The sequence below is a fragment of the Geotrypetes seraphini genome, chromosome 8, assembly GCF_902459505.1.
Source record: "Geotrypetes seraphini chromosome 8, aGeoSer1.1, whole genome shotgun sequence".
Classification (NCBI taxonomy): domain Eukaryota; kingdom Metazoa; phylum Chordata; class Amphibia; order Gymnophiona; family Dermophiidae; genus Geotrypetes; species Geotrypetes seraphini.
Window position 1 is genome coordinate 16,885,665 of NC_047091.1, and position 20,457 is coordinate 16,906,121.

A 20,457-nucleotide genomic window follows, 5' to 3' on the forward strand; every position below is an offset into this window, starting at 1 on the left:
ATGACTAAGGAATGAATTAGGATATTAATCGAGTCAGTATTTAGAATAGAACTGAGTGAACGGATGATACGTAATTTAAAGAAACAAGTTTTTACAACTGAACTTATATGGTCATGAAAAGTAAGCTCTCTATCCAAGGTGACGCCTAATAATTTTATTTTAGTATCCATAAGTAATGGTGTGGATTTGATGTATATTGTTCCGGGTAATGATTCGGATTTTTTAATGGGGAGAAGGAGACCACAGGATTTATCAACGTTGACTGAAAGTTTATTAGAAAAGAGCCAATCACTTATGATATCTAATTTGGTATTTAGATCGTTAATATCTGAAGGGTTTAAAGTATTGATCGGGTAAAGCAACTGTATATCGTCGGCATAAGCGAAAATTGAGAATCCTAATGATTGGGCAAGAGAAAGAAGAGGGGATAGAAAGATATTGAATAATAGCGGGGATAAAATAGAGCCCTGAGGAACTCCAAAAGTTTGAGTTACCGGAGAAGAAGTTTGGTTTTTTACATGAACTTTAAAGGTACGTTGATGAAAGTAAGATATAAACCAGTTGAGAGCGTGACCTGTGATATTACAATCTGCTAATCTGGATAAAAGTAAAGAATTTTTTTCACTTTAACAAAATTAAACATTTTGTACAGAAAGTTTGAGTGTTAATATTACACTTTAAGGAAAACAAAACTTTTTAAGATAACTACCGTATTTTCACTCATATACCGTGCACCCGTTTAAAACGCACACATGGGTATAGCGCGCGGGAAACTGTAATTTATGTAAATAAATTTTTATATACCGCGCACACCCGTATACCGCGCATGCCGCCCCGACTCCCCATCGCCGCCTGACTCTCCTTTCGCCCGCCCCGACTCTGGCCATCCTGACTCTCCTCTCCCCCTTGAAGTCCTGTCCCCACCCTGAAAGCCTGATGCCCCCCCCGACGTCCGATTCACTCCGCAGGACCGCTCGCACCACCCCCCCGACGTCCGATTCACCCCCCCCGCAGGACCGCTCGCACCCCTAGAGCCTCCCCCGCCCCCATCATCATGGAGAAGCTCCTACCGTTCTCCTGCTGCTTCCCCTGCCGGCGGTCCCGGGCCTTCTGTGAGCCCTGCTCTGAAATGCTTCCTCTGCCGGCGGTCCCGGCCCTTCTGTGAGTCCTGCGCCGCTTCCTCTTCCGGTGGTCCCGCCCTTTCTCTGATGTCAGAGAAAGGGCGGGACTGCTGGAAGAGGAAGCAGCGCAGACGCAGGGCTCACAGAAGGGCCGGGACCGCCGGAAGAGGAAGCATTTCAGAGCAGGGCTCACAGAAGGCCCTGGACCGCCGGCAGAGGAAGCAGCAGGAGAACGGTAGGAGCTTCTCCATGATGATGGGGGGGGGAGGCTGTGGGGGTGCGAGCGGTCCTGGGGGGGAACTATGTAAAAAAAATGTAAAACGCGCTCACGCGTATAACGCGCAAGGTTATGCACGGTTTGTAAAAATCGTGTATAACGCAAGCGTTATATGCGTGAAAATACAGTAATACAGTATACTCAAACAATCTCAAGTCCTAATTATATTGATCCAAGAGTCAATGAGTGAATATAGAAGAAAATTCAAAGAATACCCAGAACAGAAATAAAGGTATCCGTTGGCTGGTTCAAAGAGTTAAATTCCTGTTAACTAATGCGATGTTCCTTCCTTTTCCAGGCATTGCAGCGCCAGGAAAGCAGTAACCTGGGCCGGTTCAAAAAACACATATTTGTTATCATGATATCGCACAATGCATTTACATGGAAAACGTAAAAAGAAAAACACCACCCAGCTGTGTAACACCTGGTTTCAATAAAAGAAATTGTCTTCTACGATTTTGAGTTTCCTTACTAACATCTGGGCAAACCTGAATTTTCAAGCCCAGAAACTCCTTAAATTTATTTTTAAAGAACATTTTTAATATCCATTCTTTATCTGGCAATAAATCTGGCTAGACTAAGAGGTCCTTTTATCAAGCTGCGGTAGGAGTTTAACACGCATTAAACCGCCTGCCGCTAACGCCTGCACTGAGCAGGCATTAGTTGTTTAGCCGGCCACGGGGGTTAGCACGTGATGAATTGTCCGACGCGCTAACCCCGCTAGCGCGGCTTGATAAAAGGACCCTTAAATCTAACAATTTTATTATGTCTATTCTTGAGTAATATGTTGTACTTTTATAATTTGCATATTGTAATTCGCTGATTGTCCAGCTCGCTTCGGTGTGAACCGCCTAGAAGTCATCTGATTGTGGTGGTATAGAAGAATAAAGTTATGTTATATAATGCCACAGATAATAGAAGAGTTGCTGGTTTATAGCCAAATCTTTGTCAGAAACGTCCAAGATTGCGGTCAGATCTAACTGTGGTTCCTGCTGAACCTGGTTCTGATCATTCACTTGCTGCTTTAATACTTTACCGGGCAAATAAAACACCCGGGTAAAGGGAGGTATAGAGTCCTCGGGAATATTAAAAGATCTAACAATCAACTTTTTAATTAATATTATTTATTTTAAAAGTTATCTGGCAAACTACTTCTACACTCCCAAGAGAACAAAGTGGATTGCTAATCTACGCTAAAATAATAGTTGGGGACTTTTAGAAGAGGCAGAGTGGGCATTTCTGCTGCATTAAGCAGTTAGTGAGCACCAATGTGGCTGCGCTAACCACTTTAACGCAGGAATGCTGCGTAAACCTTTACCGCTTACAAAATGGGTGGCAGTAAATAGTCACATGGTAATTTTTTTTGATAACTGCCCACTATTGGCAACATCAGCACATGGCTAGTACAAAAAAAAAAAAAAAAACAACCCAAGTAAGGACGGATCATGGCCATGTTTCTACTGCGGCTTAGTAAAAAGAATCAGAGGCTTTAACTGGCACTCTTGAAAGATGGCCATAGCCCTTCTGTTTAGGGAGGCCCAGACAAAGGACAGCAGTAATTGATTCTTAAACCAGACCTCGATTATGAATGTTGGTTAAACCCTTGGCCTTTCTCTTGGAATCTCCAAGTGTCAAGAAGTATTCGCAAAAGCTAATCTCAGCCTTTTTTAGCAACAAGGCTTCCACTGTGTTTACAGCTTGTTGCAAGCCTTTCTTCTAGCAAAGAGGACATTAAGTATTTTACAGATTTAGTTTAGACGTGAAACTGTTCTTTTACGCCATACTAGAACAAAAGCTTAATAACGTTAAAGGCAGCCAATACAAAAATTTTTTTAAAAAAAAAATCTTTATTCATTTTCAAAAATTAAATGGCCCCCAAATCTAGCCAATACAAAAATTAATAAAAATAGCTCTCTATTATACTGTAGATAAAAAATGCGTAACAAATCTTGCACTAGGCTGATAATTCTAAATTAAAAAGACCACACACAAGGAAAACTGGAAAATGTTTTAGAAAAACTGTACAAATAGTTATTTACAGGGATTTGAGATATAAGATTACATACAAGTGTACATATCCCATCAAATCAGTGTTATTGCTATATAGTAAAATCATATAGTGCAATGTCAAAGTCTGATTGGGTTTCCAACAGACTTCTAAATCAGCAAGTTACAAACAGCATTTTCGTTACACATACACTCGTATATCCAATGCAAAATCAGGTTTGCACAAAATGACATAGAAGGGTCAGATTAATCCGCTCACAGTGATTTCTGGAAAAGCCATAGATTAATAAACTATTAGCACTGGCAGGCACATACACACAGGACATGTTTCCCAGGCATATCAAAGCAGAGACAAGTTAATTTAATCATGAATTTTTGATGGATATGACAGATGGACCTTTCAGATCTTTATCTGCCGTCATTTACTATGTTACTTAAGTGGACTAATGTAGGTCAAAATATTGAATAATCAAAATGTTTCAACCCCTAATGTGCATTTTTCACAATTTCACTTATTTGCTTGGCACTGCAGCTTGTAAGTATTTGTATTTTGTAAACACAGAAGCCCTACGTACCAGACAAATGGCCGGCATGGCATGCTTCTTAATACAAGCACAGATGAAAAGGTGGAAAATTAGAACGCACGATACAAAAGACTGTCAAGTGCTGATCTGAAGGGATGCAGTAATGAACCATGGCAAGGTCAGCACATAGGCCAGGTCAGCACACTGATCTTAGGCCTTGTGTGAGGATCTGAGGCCCTGTGGAAGTATAAATCCTTTCCCTCTCCCCTCCTGCCACATCGACATTCTATAAGCAAGGAAAATGTTTGCACCTTGCTAAGGCATTCCCCCCTCCCTTCTTGTCACATATTAACCTGACACACATTTACCCTTATCCCTTATCTTGTTTAAGAATTCCTTATATGGGCAACAATCAGACTTTGCCTATGTGCAAAAGCAGGCTCTGAGTTTAAGGCTAATCACGAGGTGCTTAAGAAGCATGCATTATAACCTTTGGACTTTCACATGCTATAGTAAGATTTTAGACTTATTAGAAGTGTACACAACGGAAATCACTTTATTGTAACTGTTATGTTGTATTCAGCTGTCACGCGAGATAGTAGCTTTGAGAATCACGAGATATGTAAACAAATGAGTTACCTTGTTATAATCCACACTGTAAATGCACGATGAAACTGTAACCTTCAAAGCATTAGCTATGTAATTAAGGGAGCTAAGATACTCAATAAAAAGGTGAGAGACCATCCATTAGGGTCGCCTCATCCAGATCTGAGCCTTGTGTGAAGCCTCATTCCTACACCAATCCAATTACTTCACATGAATTACTAGCCTAAAGCAGCAGATAATAGCTGGAGCTGCCCTTGCACCATGCCCCGTGATTAAAAATATGTGCAATTCACACTTTCCCCTGTTCAAGCAAGATACAAAATTATATGCATAAAGGTATAAACAAAGCATTACAAAGTCATTTATCACAAGCATGATTCATTCATTGTTATACCCAAGACCACATACCAGAGATTTATGAACAGCTAAAATCTAGTATGAGTTGCAACTGTCTGTTTCATTTTATAGCAGTACAAAATTCAGCAGATTGCTACAGGTTATGTAACCTAAAGTGAGAAATGTGCTGAACACATACATGGCAAACAAATTCAAATTCAGACATCAAAAACAGTGGCTGAAGAACACGAGGCCAACTTTGCTTAGCCTACAGCCCAGTGAGAGCTTTCCAGGCAAAGATATAGGGAAGCTGGCTTTTAAGGTGCAGGTTTATTGATTGATTGATATTTATCTACTGCATTTTTTTAAGAACTTCACCTAAGGCGGTCCACAGAAAGTATAACCGCCACTCCATGCTAGCAGTTCAGGGCGTGGTGTTGTGGAAAGCTTTGCCGCTTAAAGCAAAGAGAGCTCCATCCTTAATTCAGGAAATTGATTAAAACAGTACTGTTTGAGCGTTACTATTCAGTTTAACCTGTTGCTGGTACTATAGTTTTAAGATGAAGCTGTTTTTATGTTAATTTATTGTTTAAAGTTTTTGTTTGACTGAGAAGTATGTTTTAATTATGTGTGTTTTCTATCTGAGGTGATGGGTCTTTCTGTGGCTTGGCTTTACCAGGAATTGCAGGCTCGTTCTGAGGGGAAATCGTGGGAGTGACTCCGCACCAAATGGGGCCTAGAGGTGCGCATTTCCCCGGAGGCTTTGGACTTTGGTGGTCTTATTAAACGAATTCCCACTTTATCAGTAAGTGCGGAGTTGCGCGAGTGTCAATTCCAAGTGATACATCGGGCTTATTTTACTAGAAAACTGTCTTTTTAAGGCGGATCTCGCGAAGTCACCAGATTGTGAAAAATGCGGGCAGGGGGTGAAGTCTTTTTTCACGTTTTTTGGAGCTGCAATGTAGTGCTTGGCTTTTGGAGGAGAGTGGTTCATTATTTGGAGGGTCTTTTGGCTTTCCCTTTGGTGTTTTCTCCAGCTGTTTTTTTGTTAGATAAAATCAGACTTTCTGACTCTAATCATTTTCACCGGCTTTTGGTATGGAAGAACAGGGTATTGGCTAAGAAGGTGATTCTGCAGGTATGGACTGGTGCTGAACTCCCTTCCTTTTGGGCTTGGCAGAATCGTCTACATGTTCTCATGTTGATGGAAAGGGAACAGATGTGTACTTCTACACAGAAAAATATTTTTTTGAAAATCAGGGGGCCATATCTTGATTCTTTGCCACACAGAGCTAGAAGTTTAGTTCTTAATTCCTTTTGATCCTTACTGGTGTGATTGCTGGTCTGTGTCTCTTCGCTCCGGAGGTGAGCACTCTTCCCGCCCATCATGTGTTAGTGGCAATTGCTGTGGAAGAGGCGGATCCCTTTTTTTCTCTCTCTCTCTCATTTTTTGGAGATTTGTTTGTGTTTCGGGACTTTTTTGACCCTTTGCTTCCCTTCTTCCAGGGCTGGGGTCTTTAAGGAATCAGGGCCTTGGCTACTTCTGGACCTGCTGGTCTGTTCTGGAAGAGAGGGAATTGGAGGGGACTTTCTTTTTGTTCAAGGGGGTGAGAATTAATGTGATGGAGGTGTAGTTAAAAAGTTGATGATATTCCTATAATTCTTTGCAGTTTGTGTTACCGTTCTTGTTTTGCTATGTACTTCTCAATTGTTTTCCTGGTTGTATTTTTGAATCATCAATAAAAATTGTTTGAATGTAATTTATGAGTGTTTTCTTGTGTCTCGCACAGAATTGCAGGATGTGGCGAGTAAGAATTTTCTAAATAAATAAAATAACCCAGACATAGGCAATAAACAATTAAGTCAGTAAAAATATCCAAACAGTATAGAATGCTACTTTATATGCATTTGGCAGAACCCTTTGTAATACACAGGGGGGGGGAGGGAGGGCATGAATATTTCAGACCTGGATATCCTATTTCTAACATGGAGCCCCTCGTGCAAAATGGTGTTTCATGTACCACAAATGGGAGATGCCCCAAAAAAGTTACCTAATATTTCCATAAAAATGTTACCTTATAATTGACAATGCACAAATCACATTTGCAGTGCAATTTTTATAAAATACTTAGTACCTGGTTAGATTGCTGGACTGTGAACCACTCAGAATAAGAAATTAACATGGATTATGTGAACAGTGTCTGCACTATTACACTGTATGTGTCATGGTAATGAAAATTATTTTGCATAGTTATGGGGAGATGGAAGAAAGAACTGGGGAACAAAGAAAATGTTAAAATAAAAGTCCAATGTAAATTAGGCAATAAAATACAAGACAGACAAAAACCAGGGAGATAGAAAATAAAATAGTAAAAGGAAATAGGGAAAGGGAAGTTGTATACCGCCTTTTTGTGGCTTTGACATTTCAAAGCTGGTATTCATTGGGTACTGGAAGATTAAGTGACTTGCCCGGAGTCATAAAGGCACAGCACTAGGATTTGATCTCACAATCTCTAAGTGCAGAGGCAGCAGCTCTACCAGTGAGCCACAACAGAATAGGGATATCATCTTTCTGTGCAAGCACAGGCTAAAAATTGTGTTAACCAAATAAGAGACCTAGAGCAATGGTTCCTAAAGCTGCTCTTGGAGGAACCCCAGCCAATCAGGTTTTCAAGATTACACTGAATAGTCATGAGTTAGCTTTGCATTCACTACCTCCATAACATACAAATCAAACTCAAATATAACTATTTCCCCATGTACAGGCTGCAGCCTATACATGGTTTTTTACATTCTGATGCACTAGGTGCCGCTTCCTTATATGGGGCAGCCTATCTAAAGACATCGTAGATCAGCTGCGGCACTAGTGTAGTCCCCCTTACTTTTAAAAATACCATAGCTCCCTCGCTAGATGGCTGCCTCCTGCAATGTCACGGTAAGCGGTGCAGGGCAGGAGCGATCTTTTCAGCATCCAGAAGGCATTGAGGAAGCAGCGCGGGGCCAGGCTGGATGCTGAAAAGATCGCTCCTGCCCTGCACCGCTGGCCGCAACATTGGAGGAGGCAGCCAGCAGCCATCCAGGAGGTATTTAATTGGGGGGGGGGAAGGAGGAGGATGATGTATAGGCCGCTCCATTGTATAGGCCAATGTAGGTTTTAAAACTCTTAGATAAGCCGTGGCTAGTAACATAGGCGGCTTATCTTAAGAGTTTTAAAACCTACACCTGCATTTCTGGTGACCTATACATGGGGAAATACGGTAATATTCATTATGTATATCCTGAAAACCTGACTGGCTGAGGTGCCTCTCCAGGGCCAGCTTTAGGAATCACTGACTGCCAAATTGCTTCAGGAGCACCGACAAAACCTTCTTCAGCAGTGGCGCTTCTTTTTCACAACTAAGCAATCATCAAAATCCTTCTCCTGGGGCTCCTCGTCAGTGCTTTGCTCCTGGAAACTCTTTGGGTTCTGCATCTGTAGAAGGCTGTCCAGCTTCTGCAGATCTGCTTGAAAATGGCATTCCAGGTCTTTGTTTTCTTGTAAGAAAGTCTTAACCTTTTCTGCACAGCACCGAATCTCTTCAGAGAGTGACTCTTGCTCTTCTATCTGAAAAAACATCTCTTGAAGTTTCTCTTTGATTAACTCCACCTCAATTTCACCTATTTGGGCTTCAATGCAATAGCTCAACCCATCCATTTGGTCTCCTCCAGGCACATGAACAGCCCAGTCTGATGCCAGGAGGTCTTCTATCCTTGAGTTCAGTGCTACAATCTCTGGCACATGCTGGAATTCATCTATCAAACCTTTAATCCTCTTTCTAAAGTCATCCAACCACTCAGAAGAAATTTTCATGTCCGATGAATGCATTAATACATTTCGACAATTAATGACATCTCGAACTCTGCTGGGGTTGACAGCACTGAAGTAATCACAAGAGCTGAGAAGATTGAGCAGTGCTGCAGCATCACACATCTCTGGGTTCAATTTGTCCATCTGTCCTCGAGGCATGTATGCCTTTGCCAGCTCCCAGGAATTACTGGACCAGAGAGCAGGTTTGCAGTTTCCCCAAAACACATCTCCACTCCTTTGTGTGTGATGATTCAAAATTTCTCTCTTCCATGCCACACAAACTGGACAGCGAGGCTGAAACAGCCTGCCCCGGGGCCTGCAGTAGCCACTGCACTCACTGGTTCCCCTCAGCTCTGGGTTCTGGGAGAGGATGGTGCCATGGAAAGTCTCCATGCAGCTCCGCATGAAACCCTCCAGCGAGCGCTTGAGCAGCAGCAGACAGTGGCCACCCTTCACCCAGTTCTTGTAGCTGCTGCTGTTCAACCGAGCCATGAGCTCTGATGGTGCCATGACCTGTGCTGACTGAACCTCCACACCTTCTCCCCAGGCCTGACCTCTGCTGACCAAACTTTTGGCTTGCCAGCCCCAGGCCTGACTTATGCAGATCGAATCTTTGGAACCTCAGGTATTCTAGTGCAGAGCAGACTCAGAGTGGTACCAAAGCCTGTGACTTGCAGTGTTTCAGAGAAAAGATCTCACCAAGCCCTGTATTGAAAGTATAGTACCAATAATCCAGTAAGTTTGAATAGCTACATAGTCCAGAAATCATCCTTCATCTTCTAGTCAGGACCATAATTTTGAAAAACAGGAAATCTGGAAGAAAGAAGGAAGGAGTCAGACACTTGTAACATTTCATGGTGCTAAAGGATAACTGAAACCACTTTTTCGGTTTCAGCCCAAACCAGCTGCTCCTATCGGTGCAATGCCTCCCCACATCCCCCAACAAAAAGCAGTTTCTCTCCTGCAACTCCCATCACTATCGACAGGCCCACCACCTCCTCCTCCCTTCCCTTACAAGCATTGGTGGTCTAGTGGTGCCTCTAAATGGCTCCACTTTAAGTTGCTACATCAAAGCTGGCAGGAGAAGGAGTATGATCTAGGAGTGCACTTGTAAGCAAAGCTGCTCTTATTTGGGGGTTCCAGGGTTGTGCAGATGAGGACAGAGCTCATGGGGATGACAACCTGAGCTCCCATAAGGACAAATTTGTCCCCCCATGTCATTCTCTAATTGGTCACGCTCATTTGGAGACCGGAAAACCAATAATAATAATAATTTTATTCTTATATACTGCCATACCGAAAAAGTTCTAGGCAGTTCACAACAAGGTGAGCTAATACAGATAAAAATACAAATTAGAATAATAGACTTAAAAACAGATAAAGACAGAAAGCATTTACAATATAATGCTGAAAATACCGACATGGCAGGGAAAGAAGTAATACATAGAACAGATAAAATACATCAAGTTGAATATAAGGAACTTGATTGAAAAAAATAAAGCAGAATACATTAAGATACCAGCCTATCAAAGATCTCCCTCTCTCCCCGGTCAGGGACGCCTCTTCTTTCCACCCCCTTCCCCCTCGTCTACCTTTGAAATGTTTGCTAGCGCGAGCACCGTCTCCTACCTCTTGCTCGCGCCAGCTCCCTTCTGATGTGTGGTCAGGACAATGAGGTCAGAAGGGAGTCGAGGCCCGCGCGTGCGAGAGATGGGTGGTGCGCACGGATGCCGGAACCATCGCCCGAGCGCCTCCCTTCCCTGCTTCACCGCTGGGTGGGGCGCCAAAGAAGGAAAGCCGTGGGGCGATCTGGAAGTCGAGAGAAAGAGGTGCACGAGAACTGAGTCGGCGGGGTTCCAAATGCGAGTAGGAACCTCTCGGTGATCATCTACGTACCCTAGCTTCCTCCCAGCCGCGCGAGCTTCGCCGCCTATTATCTTTAAAGGAACTCAGCGCAGCCGCACTTGTAGTCCGCTAGGGCTGACGCGGCAAGGCTCACACTGACATATGCAGGGGCCAGCAGCAGTATCAGAAGTTACCTGATTCACTGGCGCATGCGTCTGGCGACCTTCGCCGGCAGCAACATCGCTGCTGGGCCCAGCCTAGGTGAAGCCGGTTTCGAATATAGAAACATAGAAAGATGACGGCAGATAAGGGCTACAGCCCATCAAGTCTGCCCACACTATTGACCCTCCCTATTAAGTCTAATGACCCCCTTAAGTATAATTGTAATTATACTGCCACTCTACTGACCCGCTCATTCAAGTCTGTACCCTAGAGACCCTATCGCTTGGCATGACCCTCGTAGGGATCACACATAGGTATCCCATTTATTCTTGAAGTCTGAGATGCTGTGTGCCTCGATCATCTGCACTGGAAGCTTGTTCCAATGCTCAATCACTCTCTCTGTGAAGAAGTACTTCCTGGCGTCACCACGAAACTTCCCTCCCCTGAGTTTGAGCGGATGACCTCTTGTGGTCGAGGGTCCCTTCAGAAGAAAGATATCATCTTCCACCTCGACCCGTCCTGTGATGTACTTAAATGTCTCAATCATGTCTCCCCTCTCCCTTAACTAAAATATGTATATGCATGAATGGCGACAAAGTTACTGCTTATATGGATTAGTACAATAAAAATAATAACTATATTCTTTTTGTTTTCTATTTATTTACATATGTTTCCATGCTTTGAAATACGGTAAATTAACAGGCAATCACCACTGCACCCATGCTGTCTGATGTTCGTTTTTTCACAGGCTATGGTATTATTTTTTACAGTTTTCCTGTTTGCGGTTTTATTTGATCCCTTATCAACCTGGGACCCCTGATGAAGGCGTGTTAACCGAAACACGGACCGTGTTGGGTCCCTAGGTTTGTTTTTAAGGTGGTATTTTTAACCGCACCCAATTAATTGTTATAAATAAATTCAGCCTGCATCAATGTATGTGTCTCTGCAGTTTTCCTTGTTTTTGTTTTGCGTTTTCACTGCAGACTTTGTTATTTTTTCCCTTTGTTTGTACTGTGTTTAGGAACCTCTCCCGTCTCTAAAGATTTATTGAACAAATCTTTAAGAGGACCCGCCGGAACCTCTTCGAGCGCCTGCCATATCCTGAGATGGATCCCATCCAGTCCCATAGCTTTGTTCACCTGCAGTTTTTCAAGTTGTTCATAAACACTTTCTTCCGTGAACAGTGTAACTCCATTCTCAGGTGTAACTTTGCTATCCAATCGCAGTCCTTCTCCATGTTTTAACAAGCCCAGACTACAAGATGTTCAGAAAATAAATAAAGACGATGCTCTTCAAGAAAGCCCTGAAAAAATCTTACCACTATGAGTACCTTCCTTCTTTCCATCATCTTCCCATCTCCCCGAATCTATCTGATCTACTATTTACTTTCACAGAAAATGACCAGAGATCTTCTTTTGTAATCCACTTTCTATAACTCTTTTGTAATCCGCCTTGAACCGCAAGGTAATGGCGGAATAGAAATCTCTAATGTAATGTAATGTCGAACAGAAGTATTTGTTTAGCATATTTGCTTTGTCCTCATCACTCTCCACATAGCGGTTCATACCTTTTTTCAGTCTCATAATTCCATTTTTTGTCTTTCTCCTTTCACGAATATACCTGAAAAAAATTTTGTCTCCCTTTTTTATATTTACTGTATAGCCATTTGCTCATCCGCTTTTGCCAGACTTATCTCTCTCTTGACTTCTTTCAGTTTCATCCGATATTCCTTTCTGTATTCCTCTTCTTGAATTGTTTTATATTTCATGAACGCCAACTCTTTCACTTTTATTTTTTCCACCACTAGTTTGGAGAAACATATCAGATTCCTTTTTCTCTTATTTTTATTTATTTTCTTCACATAAAGGTCAGTAGCTCATTTTATTGCACCTTTCAACTTGGACCACTGTTTTTCCACTTCCCTGTTTTCCCATCCAATCAACTCTTTCTTGAAGTACTCCCCCATGCTACTAAAGCCTGCATGTTTGAAATCCAGGACTTTGAGTTTTGTGTGGCCATCTTCTACTTTGGCTACTATATCAAACCAAACCATATGATGATCGCTACTTCCCAGGTGGGCTCCCATTTGGACATTAAAGAGACTTTCGCCATTTGTGAACACCAGATCCAGTATCGCTTTTTCCCTCATGGGTTCCATCACCATTTGTCTGAGCAGAGCCCCTTGAAGTTGGCATCCCATCCATGGGACTCACTAAACCATGTCCAAGCGAAAGTAACAATATCCAAGTCTGCCTCTAACATCAGGGCTTGTAGATCCTGATTTTTGTTGCTTGATTGTGGGTGTTTGTGGTCACTGCTTTCCAGCTATTATTCCTCAATAATCTCATTTTTTGTAGTTTTTAATTTCATCTCACTTCCTGTTGCATCACTAGGAAGTGAATTACTAATATTGTTGTCTTCATTGCTTTCTTTATTATCATCAAATCTTGTCTTTTGCTGGTGGTGGCCACCAGAAGTAACCTCCATACTACAATAATCAGAAGGCCCAACACCCTTTTATTAAAAAAAATAGTCTTATAGCCCCTTACATTAACAGGTGCTAGAATGTGTGTCTGTGTGTGTCTGTCTTTATTTCTTTCTCTCTCTCTCTCCTGTATTTCTGTCTTTCTTTTTCCTTGGCTGTCCACCCATTCTCCCTTCCTTTTACCTTCCCTGTGTCCACCACCACCCCTTCACTGCTCCCCTTATCCAGCAGCAGCCCTTCTCCCTTTTTTTAATCTCTCCCCTGTCCATCTGCACCTCTTTCCTGCTCCCCCATCTAGCAGTAGGCTTCCCTTCCTTTTTCTACCCCCGTCCCTTCCCCTGTCCAGAGGCACCCCTTACCTCGCATCTGCCCTCCGCCGACAGCCGCCATGGCCTGCAGCTGCCGCGGCCTGCAGGCGCCGACAGCCACCGCGGCAGACAGCCTTCACGCCGCCCGAAGCCGACATCCGCCTTGGGAGAGATGTGTGGAAGCACGCATGCGCACTCCTACAGCGCACGGAAAATGGGAGCATGCAGGTAAGAGTGTGCATGCGCGGCTTAGGCTTTTATTATATTAGATGTATATGTATACACATATTTAAGTATATAGATACAGATATATGGGCCAAGTTGTAAAAGAGGCTGAATCAAGGAAATGCTTCATTGGTTTTTGGGCTATCCTCATGACAAAATGATACGTTGAAAATAAACTTTGATGATCCAACATAAAATTAATAATTACAGCAGTTTAGTGACTAATTTACTACTTGCCTTCTCCCAGAAACTCAGAATTAATCAGAACCTTCATGGTCTACTGGATTGCTTAACTCATGTTCCCTCCTTCTTTATTCTTCTTCTCTGGCGTTATCTAGAGCAATGTTCTTAACCCATTCTTCAGAAAGCATGAGACAGGCATTTAGGATCTCTTGGAGAGGAGGAGATAGTAGTGGATGCTGCAGATGAGCAGACTGGATAGACCAAATTGCCTTTTTCTGCCATCATGTTTCTGTGCACATGTGTGAAGGTAGTTGAGAACAGATGGCAGCGGACACATGACTGGGTAAAGAGAATTATACACCAGGAAGAAAATCTCATCCATTTGAAGCAATAAGTGCTGAGTGGAAGGTTTCCTAGACACTTCAACGACAGAAGAGACTGCAGCTGAGAGGCAAACAGTATTTACTTGCTTGGAATAAGAAACCATGCTATTAGTGCTAACAATTGAGGGTTGGGATGAAGGAGGGATCCATCGTTTTGGGTCAGGAGTGTCAGGAATGGCTGGAGCTTGCATGGTTCTTTGGATGAGAGTTCCAGGAGTGGGAACCAAGGTAGACATGGCCAATGAGATGCTGTATGGATCATGGTGCCTCGATCCTGGCAAAGTCTGAGTAGAGTTTTCCCAATAGGAGATATTGGAGGGAATGTGTAGCGGAATCTGTCCCCCCCAGTGAATGAGGAAGGCATCCAACATCAGACCACTGGGGGTAGAGTCTGGAGCAGAATAGCAAGTTTGTTGTGGGGAGAAGTGAAGAGATCACACCAGGGCACACCAAGGCAAGTTTTCAGGATTCTCACAGAGAAATTTGCATGCATTGTAAACAAACTGAGGCCCCGATGCACAAAAGCTTTCCGGGGCTCAGTCAGGAAGTGCTACACAGGGGGTTGGAAGGCTGCTGCATACGGGGGGGGGGGGGGGGGGAGGGAGAGAGGAAGATTTGTTGGACATGGGGTGGAGGAGAGATACCAAGAGTTAGAAAGGAGAAATCCTACATATGGTGGAGGGGAGACATGCATGTATGAGAGGGAGAAACGTTGAACATATGGTGGAGGACATGGAGAGATGGTGTAGGGGGAGAAAGAAATATTGCACATGATTATGTTGGGGAGGACAGCAGATCCTGACAAGTGAGTTAACAGAAGACAAACAGAAACCAGAGCCTGGGACCAACATGATTTGAATAATATAATGAAGAGACAACAAAAGATAGAAAAAATAATTTTATTTTCTATGTTGTGATTACAATATGTCAGATTTGAAATGTGGATCCTGCCAGAGCTGGTGTTAGACAGCGATCGTGAGCTAGAACCTAGAAGAGAGAGGCAAAGTCTTTTTTGTTTTTGTTTATACCACAGCACCAGCGTGGGGGTGGAGAGGGCAAAGGGAGGAGGGTTAGGTGAAGAGGCTACAAAATAAACCTACCAGGATGTTTGAAAAAAAATGCCCGATTGGGTGAGAAAAATAAATTGAATTGAATTTTTTAAAAAATTGATTCAACAGGCCAAATAGAATCAAATTGAAACATTTTTCCCTGAATTGAGCAGCACTACTACACCCTGAGGTTGTGAGTTCAATCCCAGCCTGCTTCTTGTGACTCTGGGCAAGTCAGTTAACACTCTTCTTGCCCCAGGTACTATAGTTAGATTGTGAGCCTGCTGGGGAAAATACAGTACCTGATTGCAAACTGCTTTGGGTGAATCTCTCCATGAAAAAGACAGTAAATTTAAAAAAAACAAAACCCATAAGCCATTATTAAGGTGGACTTGGCGAAATCTACTGCTTATTCCCAGGATAAGCAGCATAAAATCTATTTAGGAGGAGTGGCCTAGATGCTAGAGTTACAGCCTCAGCACTCCGAGATTGTGAGTTCAAGTCCCGTGCTGCTCCTTTTGACCCTGGTCCTCCATTGCCCCAGGTACAGAATGTGAGCCTACCAGGACAGCTAGGGAAAAATGCTTGAGTACCTAAATGTAAACTGCTTAGACAACCTCCATTGATAGGCAGTATATAATTAACTAATAATAATAAACTTATCTCATGCATAGTCATTATGGCTATTCCAGATCCTTGGCTAATTGGGCATAGAACCACTGATCTGGACAATACTCTTTAGAAGTGGGGAGGGCATGGAGTGGAATATTCAAGGTAGTACAGTATTTAAAAATGTCAGCCACGAGAACTGTACTAACTCAGGATAATCCAAGAAATGTAAGCTTTGTTACAAACTTATTTTTAGGCACTAGCATTTGTTCAGAATTAAGTCATTTGACTCTCCAGCTGTATGATTGACATAGAATGGTACAAAACTACTCGTCAGTTGAAACTGGGCCCATATAGCTGTGAATTGGGCTATTAAGAGGCCTCTTCTAGGTATCCAAAGCCTTACCTTAGGCCTCATTATCTGACATGCCTAAATTTACATTGCTTTATCTCCAAATCCTCCTGCTTCACCTTCCCTTATCAGCTAGTAACTACGGGAGAATAACATTACTTTTTGTCCTGTATACATGCATTTTGCCTGGCCAGGTTCTGCTCCTGTGTGATTGTCATACTGGTGAGGTTCAGCAGGTATATAACTATATTATGTACTAGTATTCTAGAGGAGAATTTCTTTGGAGCCTTTTTTTTGTTTTGTTTCATTGTTTTTTTTCCCCTGATATTTCATCTCTATGCACTGTGGTGATCTAGTCACAATTTCTGCAGGCCACACCTTTTGTTATCTTATCCCCATGCATGGGACATTAAAGACTGCCATAAGTACTCTCCATCTGAAACCAGCAGCTGTGTGATCTGATTATTCTGCTATTGACATCATATTAAAGGTATTTATTATATCTCATTCCTTGGTGAATGTGTGAGTTTGTAATCTATGTATATTTGTCATCTGAAAATATAAAAAAAGTCATAGGTACAATCTAGATCAGAGATGAACTCTAATATACCTTAAAGCTAATGCAGTACTGATTGATCATCATGATCACAGGTTTTCATTTGTATTAGCGTAGGCTATACTTACCCATATAAGTTTAATATAATTCTAAAATGAAGCTAGTAGATATTCTACAGTGTTCTCCCCAGGGCCTTTCAGCCGGGCGCTCTGCCCAGCTAATTTAGATGAGCGCCCGGCTGTAATCTCGATCGCAATCCTGCTGCTGCTGCCACCTTCTGCTCAACATTTTTAAAAAAAACCCTTCTCACCGGCTTGGAGATTTACCGGGCTGACTCGGCACAGCCTGAATCGCAGGAGCCTGACTTTTTTTTTTTTTAGTTTTTAAGCCAGCAAGCGACTTGAACCCATGCTACGGGGCTCTAACATGTGCATGCCGCTTCTCTCCGAAACCGGAAGTCACGTCCTGAGGGAGGAACATAAGAACATAAGAACATAAGCAGTGCCTCCGCTGGGTCAGACCACAGGTCCATCCCGCCCAGCAGTCCGCTCCCGCGGCGGCCCAAAACAGGTCAAGACCTGTCTGAATCATCAGAAGGGGCTCCCTTGCCACCTTGGTTTTCCATTTAAGTCCTGCCTTCCTATCGAAGTCCTAGCCCTCCGGTCTTGCACATGCACGACCAGGTTAGTTTATACTCATTACCTGATTTACTTCCTATACTTGTGTTACCTCCCAGCTCCTCCCTCAGTATCCCACGATCCCTTTATCCCTCAGGAATCCATCCAATCCCTGTTTGAATCCTTGTACCGTATTCTGTCTGATCACTTCCTCCGGTAGCGCATTCCAAGTGTCCACTACCCTTTGGGTGAAAAAAGGGTAGTGGACACTTGGAATGCGCTACCGGAGGAAGTGATCAGACAGAATACGGTACAAGGATTCAAACAGGGATTGGATGGATTCCTGAGGGATAAAGGGAAGAGAAGGGAAGTCGGCATGCACACGCTCCGGAGCATGGGTTCGCTATAGGAGACAGGCCAGTTTACAACTTGCTCTTGCTTGCTTCGGGCTTTCTTCGCTGCCGGATCCTGCCTTTTTTCTGTTTCCGAAAGTAGGCAGGACCCGGCAACGAGGAAGGCCCGAAGCAAGCAAGAGCAGCGAGTTGTAAGCTTCCTTCCGTTGCTGACTTATGGAAGATAGGTCAGCGATGGAAGGAAGCTTACAACTTGCCTTAGTCCAGCCCTGCACAACATGCGGCCCTAAACGGATCTCACTGCCGATATGGCTCTCACTCCGCTCTCCTTTGAAGATCAGCTCAGGAGGCAAGATTTAGCCCGAGATCAGACGAATATTAAAGGGCATTTGAAGGCATCTGAGCAGATTGAGGAGAACATGTCCTGTTTTTCCATGCCTAAAAATACCACCTTGTCTAATGTAATCTCTGATCAGATCCTTAAGAGTGATGCAACTATGTATGCTGGACAGTCTCCTCCAGTAAACAGAGCTTTAAAGCCTGCAACCATACAGGACCAGATGGTCAAAGGGCTCCGAAGTGTAGTATTGCCAAGGGATCTGTCTCACAAGTTTCTGACGCTGGCAGATGTAAACACAGCACAAGAAATAGAGACTTGTGACATTCTGTGTAGAAAGCTGATGCATAATGAATTTACTATTACCCATGTAATAGTGCCAAAGCAGTCTGCTGGACCAGACTACAGTACAGTGATATGGAGAATGTGGAAGAATTATTCAGTGTTCAAGATCAACATGATCTCCTCACAGAAGAAAGACGGAGAGAAAAAGAGAGGCCTAGACCAAAGGGGAAAGACAGGAGGCAGATACTGGAGAGGGGGGAGGGAAGGAGATAGAGATGTCAGACCATGGGGTGGAGTGGGAAGGAAGGAAGGAAGGAAAGGAGAAGAGAGAGATGCCAGAGCATAGGGGTGGAGACAAAAAATGGAGAGGGGATGAAGCTGAAATAAATCATGTACAAAGGAGAGAAAGGGCACAGGATATAGAGTTTATTGAAGGGACATAGAAAGATGGAAGATACCATATGGAACAGAGAGAGGGCAGACACTGGATGGAAAAGGCAGAAAGGGTGGACAGTGGATGCAAGGGGCAGAGATAGGGTGGACAGTAGATGGAAGGGGTAGAGAGAGGGTAGAGGCTGGGTGGAAGGGGCAAAGAGAGAGGACAGATGTTGCATGGAAGGGAGCGAGGACAAATGCTGAATAGAAAGAAGAGAGTGAAAAGAAGATGACTAAAGCAGAAACGACAAAAGGTAGAAAAAAAAATATTTTTGTTGCTTTACGTAGAATCAAGTAGTATTGTAACTGTATTGATTAAAATGTATCAATAGGAAATGGAAATAAGGCAATTTTGGGAGGGAATAAACCCCTTACCTCAGGTCAGGACAGGATACCATAACAGCTGTATACTGTACTGTCTTGAAGAAAGATTTGGCCTCTGAAAGCTAATTGAAAAATGGATTAGTCCAATAAAATGGTATTTTCATATTTCTCATTATTTTATTTCTATTTGTTAATTTGTAAAGTGGTGACTTATGTAGAAGTTTTTTTCAAATTTACATCTACTGTCTTTATATTTTGCACAGTATTAGGGGTCACTGTTTCTATGGTGTTGCATTGTATGCAGAGTCTGGTTTCTTGGTTCAGTTTAACTTTTGTCTACATATTTCTATTTTTAGTTTGTGATTATTCCTTATTGGGCGAGGGTGTATCTGTGTTCTGTGTGTATGAAAAGGACATGGCTTTGTTTAGTTTTACAATGCCTGTGTTGGTGTTCTAGTGCTCACTGCAGTGTTTAAGATGCTGCCTTTTCCTAGATGCACCTTTATTGTGTGACTCATGGATTATTACTAAAAATATCTTTTTTTATATAGAGGAGGGGGTTGTTAAAAAAATGATTAGCACTGGCTGTCATATATACTAGGTACACCACTGGATTTAATGACTCTATTCTAACTTTACTGTTGACGTAGGTGTTGTCCCCCCCAACACACAAGCACACATTATAAAGAATTAAATTAAAGTTGTATTATCATCAAGTAGCTTTCAAATGACATTATAAGCAAATAAAAATAAAATATTTTTAATACATTGCTAATTATTACCTGCATCTTTACCTATACTGTTTTGCCCTAGCTCTTACTTTGCACTATAGCAAAATAAAAAAGAAGCAGATAAAGATCAATCACACAGGTGCCCTTCAAGGCTCAGTAACACCTCTCCATAAATTATGTGGAAGAGGTCTGGAAGTGGGGATAGCATCTATTTCATATCCTCAGTGAGACATCAGGAAGGTACCTAGTGATCAAAACATTATTAGAGGTGTTGTACAGCCATTTCTTGTATGACTGGATGAGCTATATTTATCTTTTTTTTTAGTTGTTTAAATTCATGCAGAAATAAATGGTTAGATTGAACAGAATGACTTCATTAACGCATTTCCCTTTTTTAAACCTCTATACTATTTGAAAGAGGGTGAATATCTAATTATTCACTTCTAGAATTGGATACTTCTTAAATTTAGTAAAAATATTCTGGCCCAAGTGTCAAACCT

The 20,457-nt window shown here is 42.5% G+C and overlaps 1 protein-coding gene across 5 annotated transcripts; it reads right to left on the reverse strand.

Moving 5' to 3' along the window:
* Positions 1-3,225: 3,225 nt before the first annotated feature.
* On the reverse strand, positions 3,226-10,992 carry C8HXorf38 (chromosome 8 CXorf38 homolog). 5 transcript variants are annotated; one of them, XM_033954255.1, is made up of 3 exons: positions 10,615-10,723; positions 9,315-9,531; positions 3,226-9,272 (listed from the first exon to the last, which is right to left on the reverse strand). In XM_033954255.1, exon 3 carries the CDS (start codon positions 9,226-9,228, stop codon positions 8,242-8,244), a length of 987 nt encoding a protein of 328 aa, XP_033810146.1. In that variant the 5' UTR covers positions 9,229-9,272; positions 9,315-9,531; positions 10,615-10,723; the 3' UTR covers positions 3,226-8,241. The 5 variants fall into 5 exon arrangements, with proteins under 5 accessions (XP_033810146.1, XP_033810144.1, XP_033810145.1 ...); XM_033954253.1 differs by lacking the exon at positions 10,615-10,723 and adding an exon at positions 10,972-10,992 and having other exon boundaries at positions 3,226-9,531; XM_033954254.1 differs by lacking the exon at positions 10,615-10,723 and adding an exon at positions 10,758-10,777 and having other exon boundaries at positions 3,226-9,531.
* Positions 10,993-20,457: the final 9,465 nt, after the last annotated feature.

Coding starts and splice junctions, on each gene's coding strand:
- C8HXorf38 (XM_033954253.1), bottom strand. CDS start 9,228: ATGGCACCATCAGAGCTCATGGCTCGGTTGAACAGCAGCAGCTACAAG.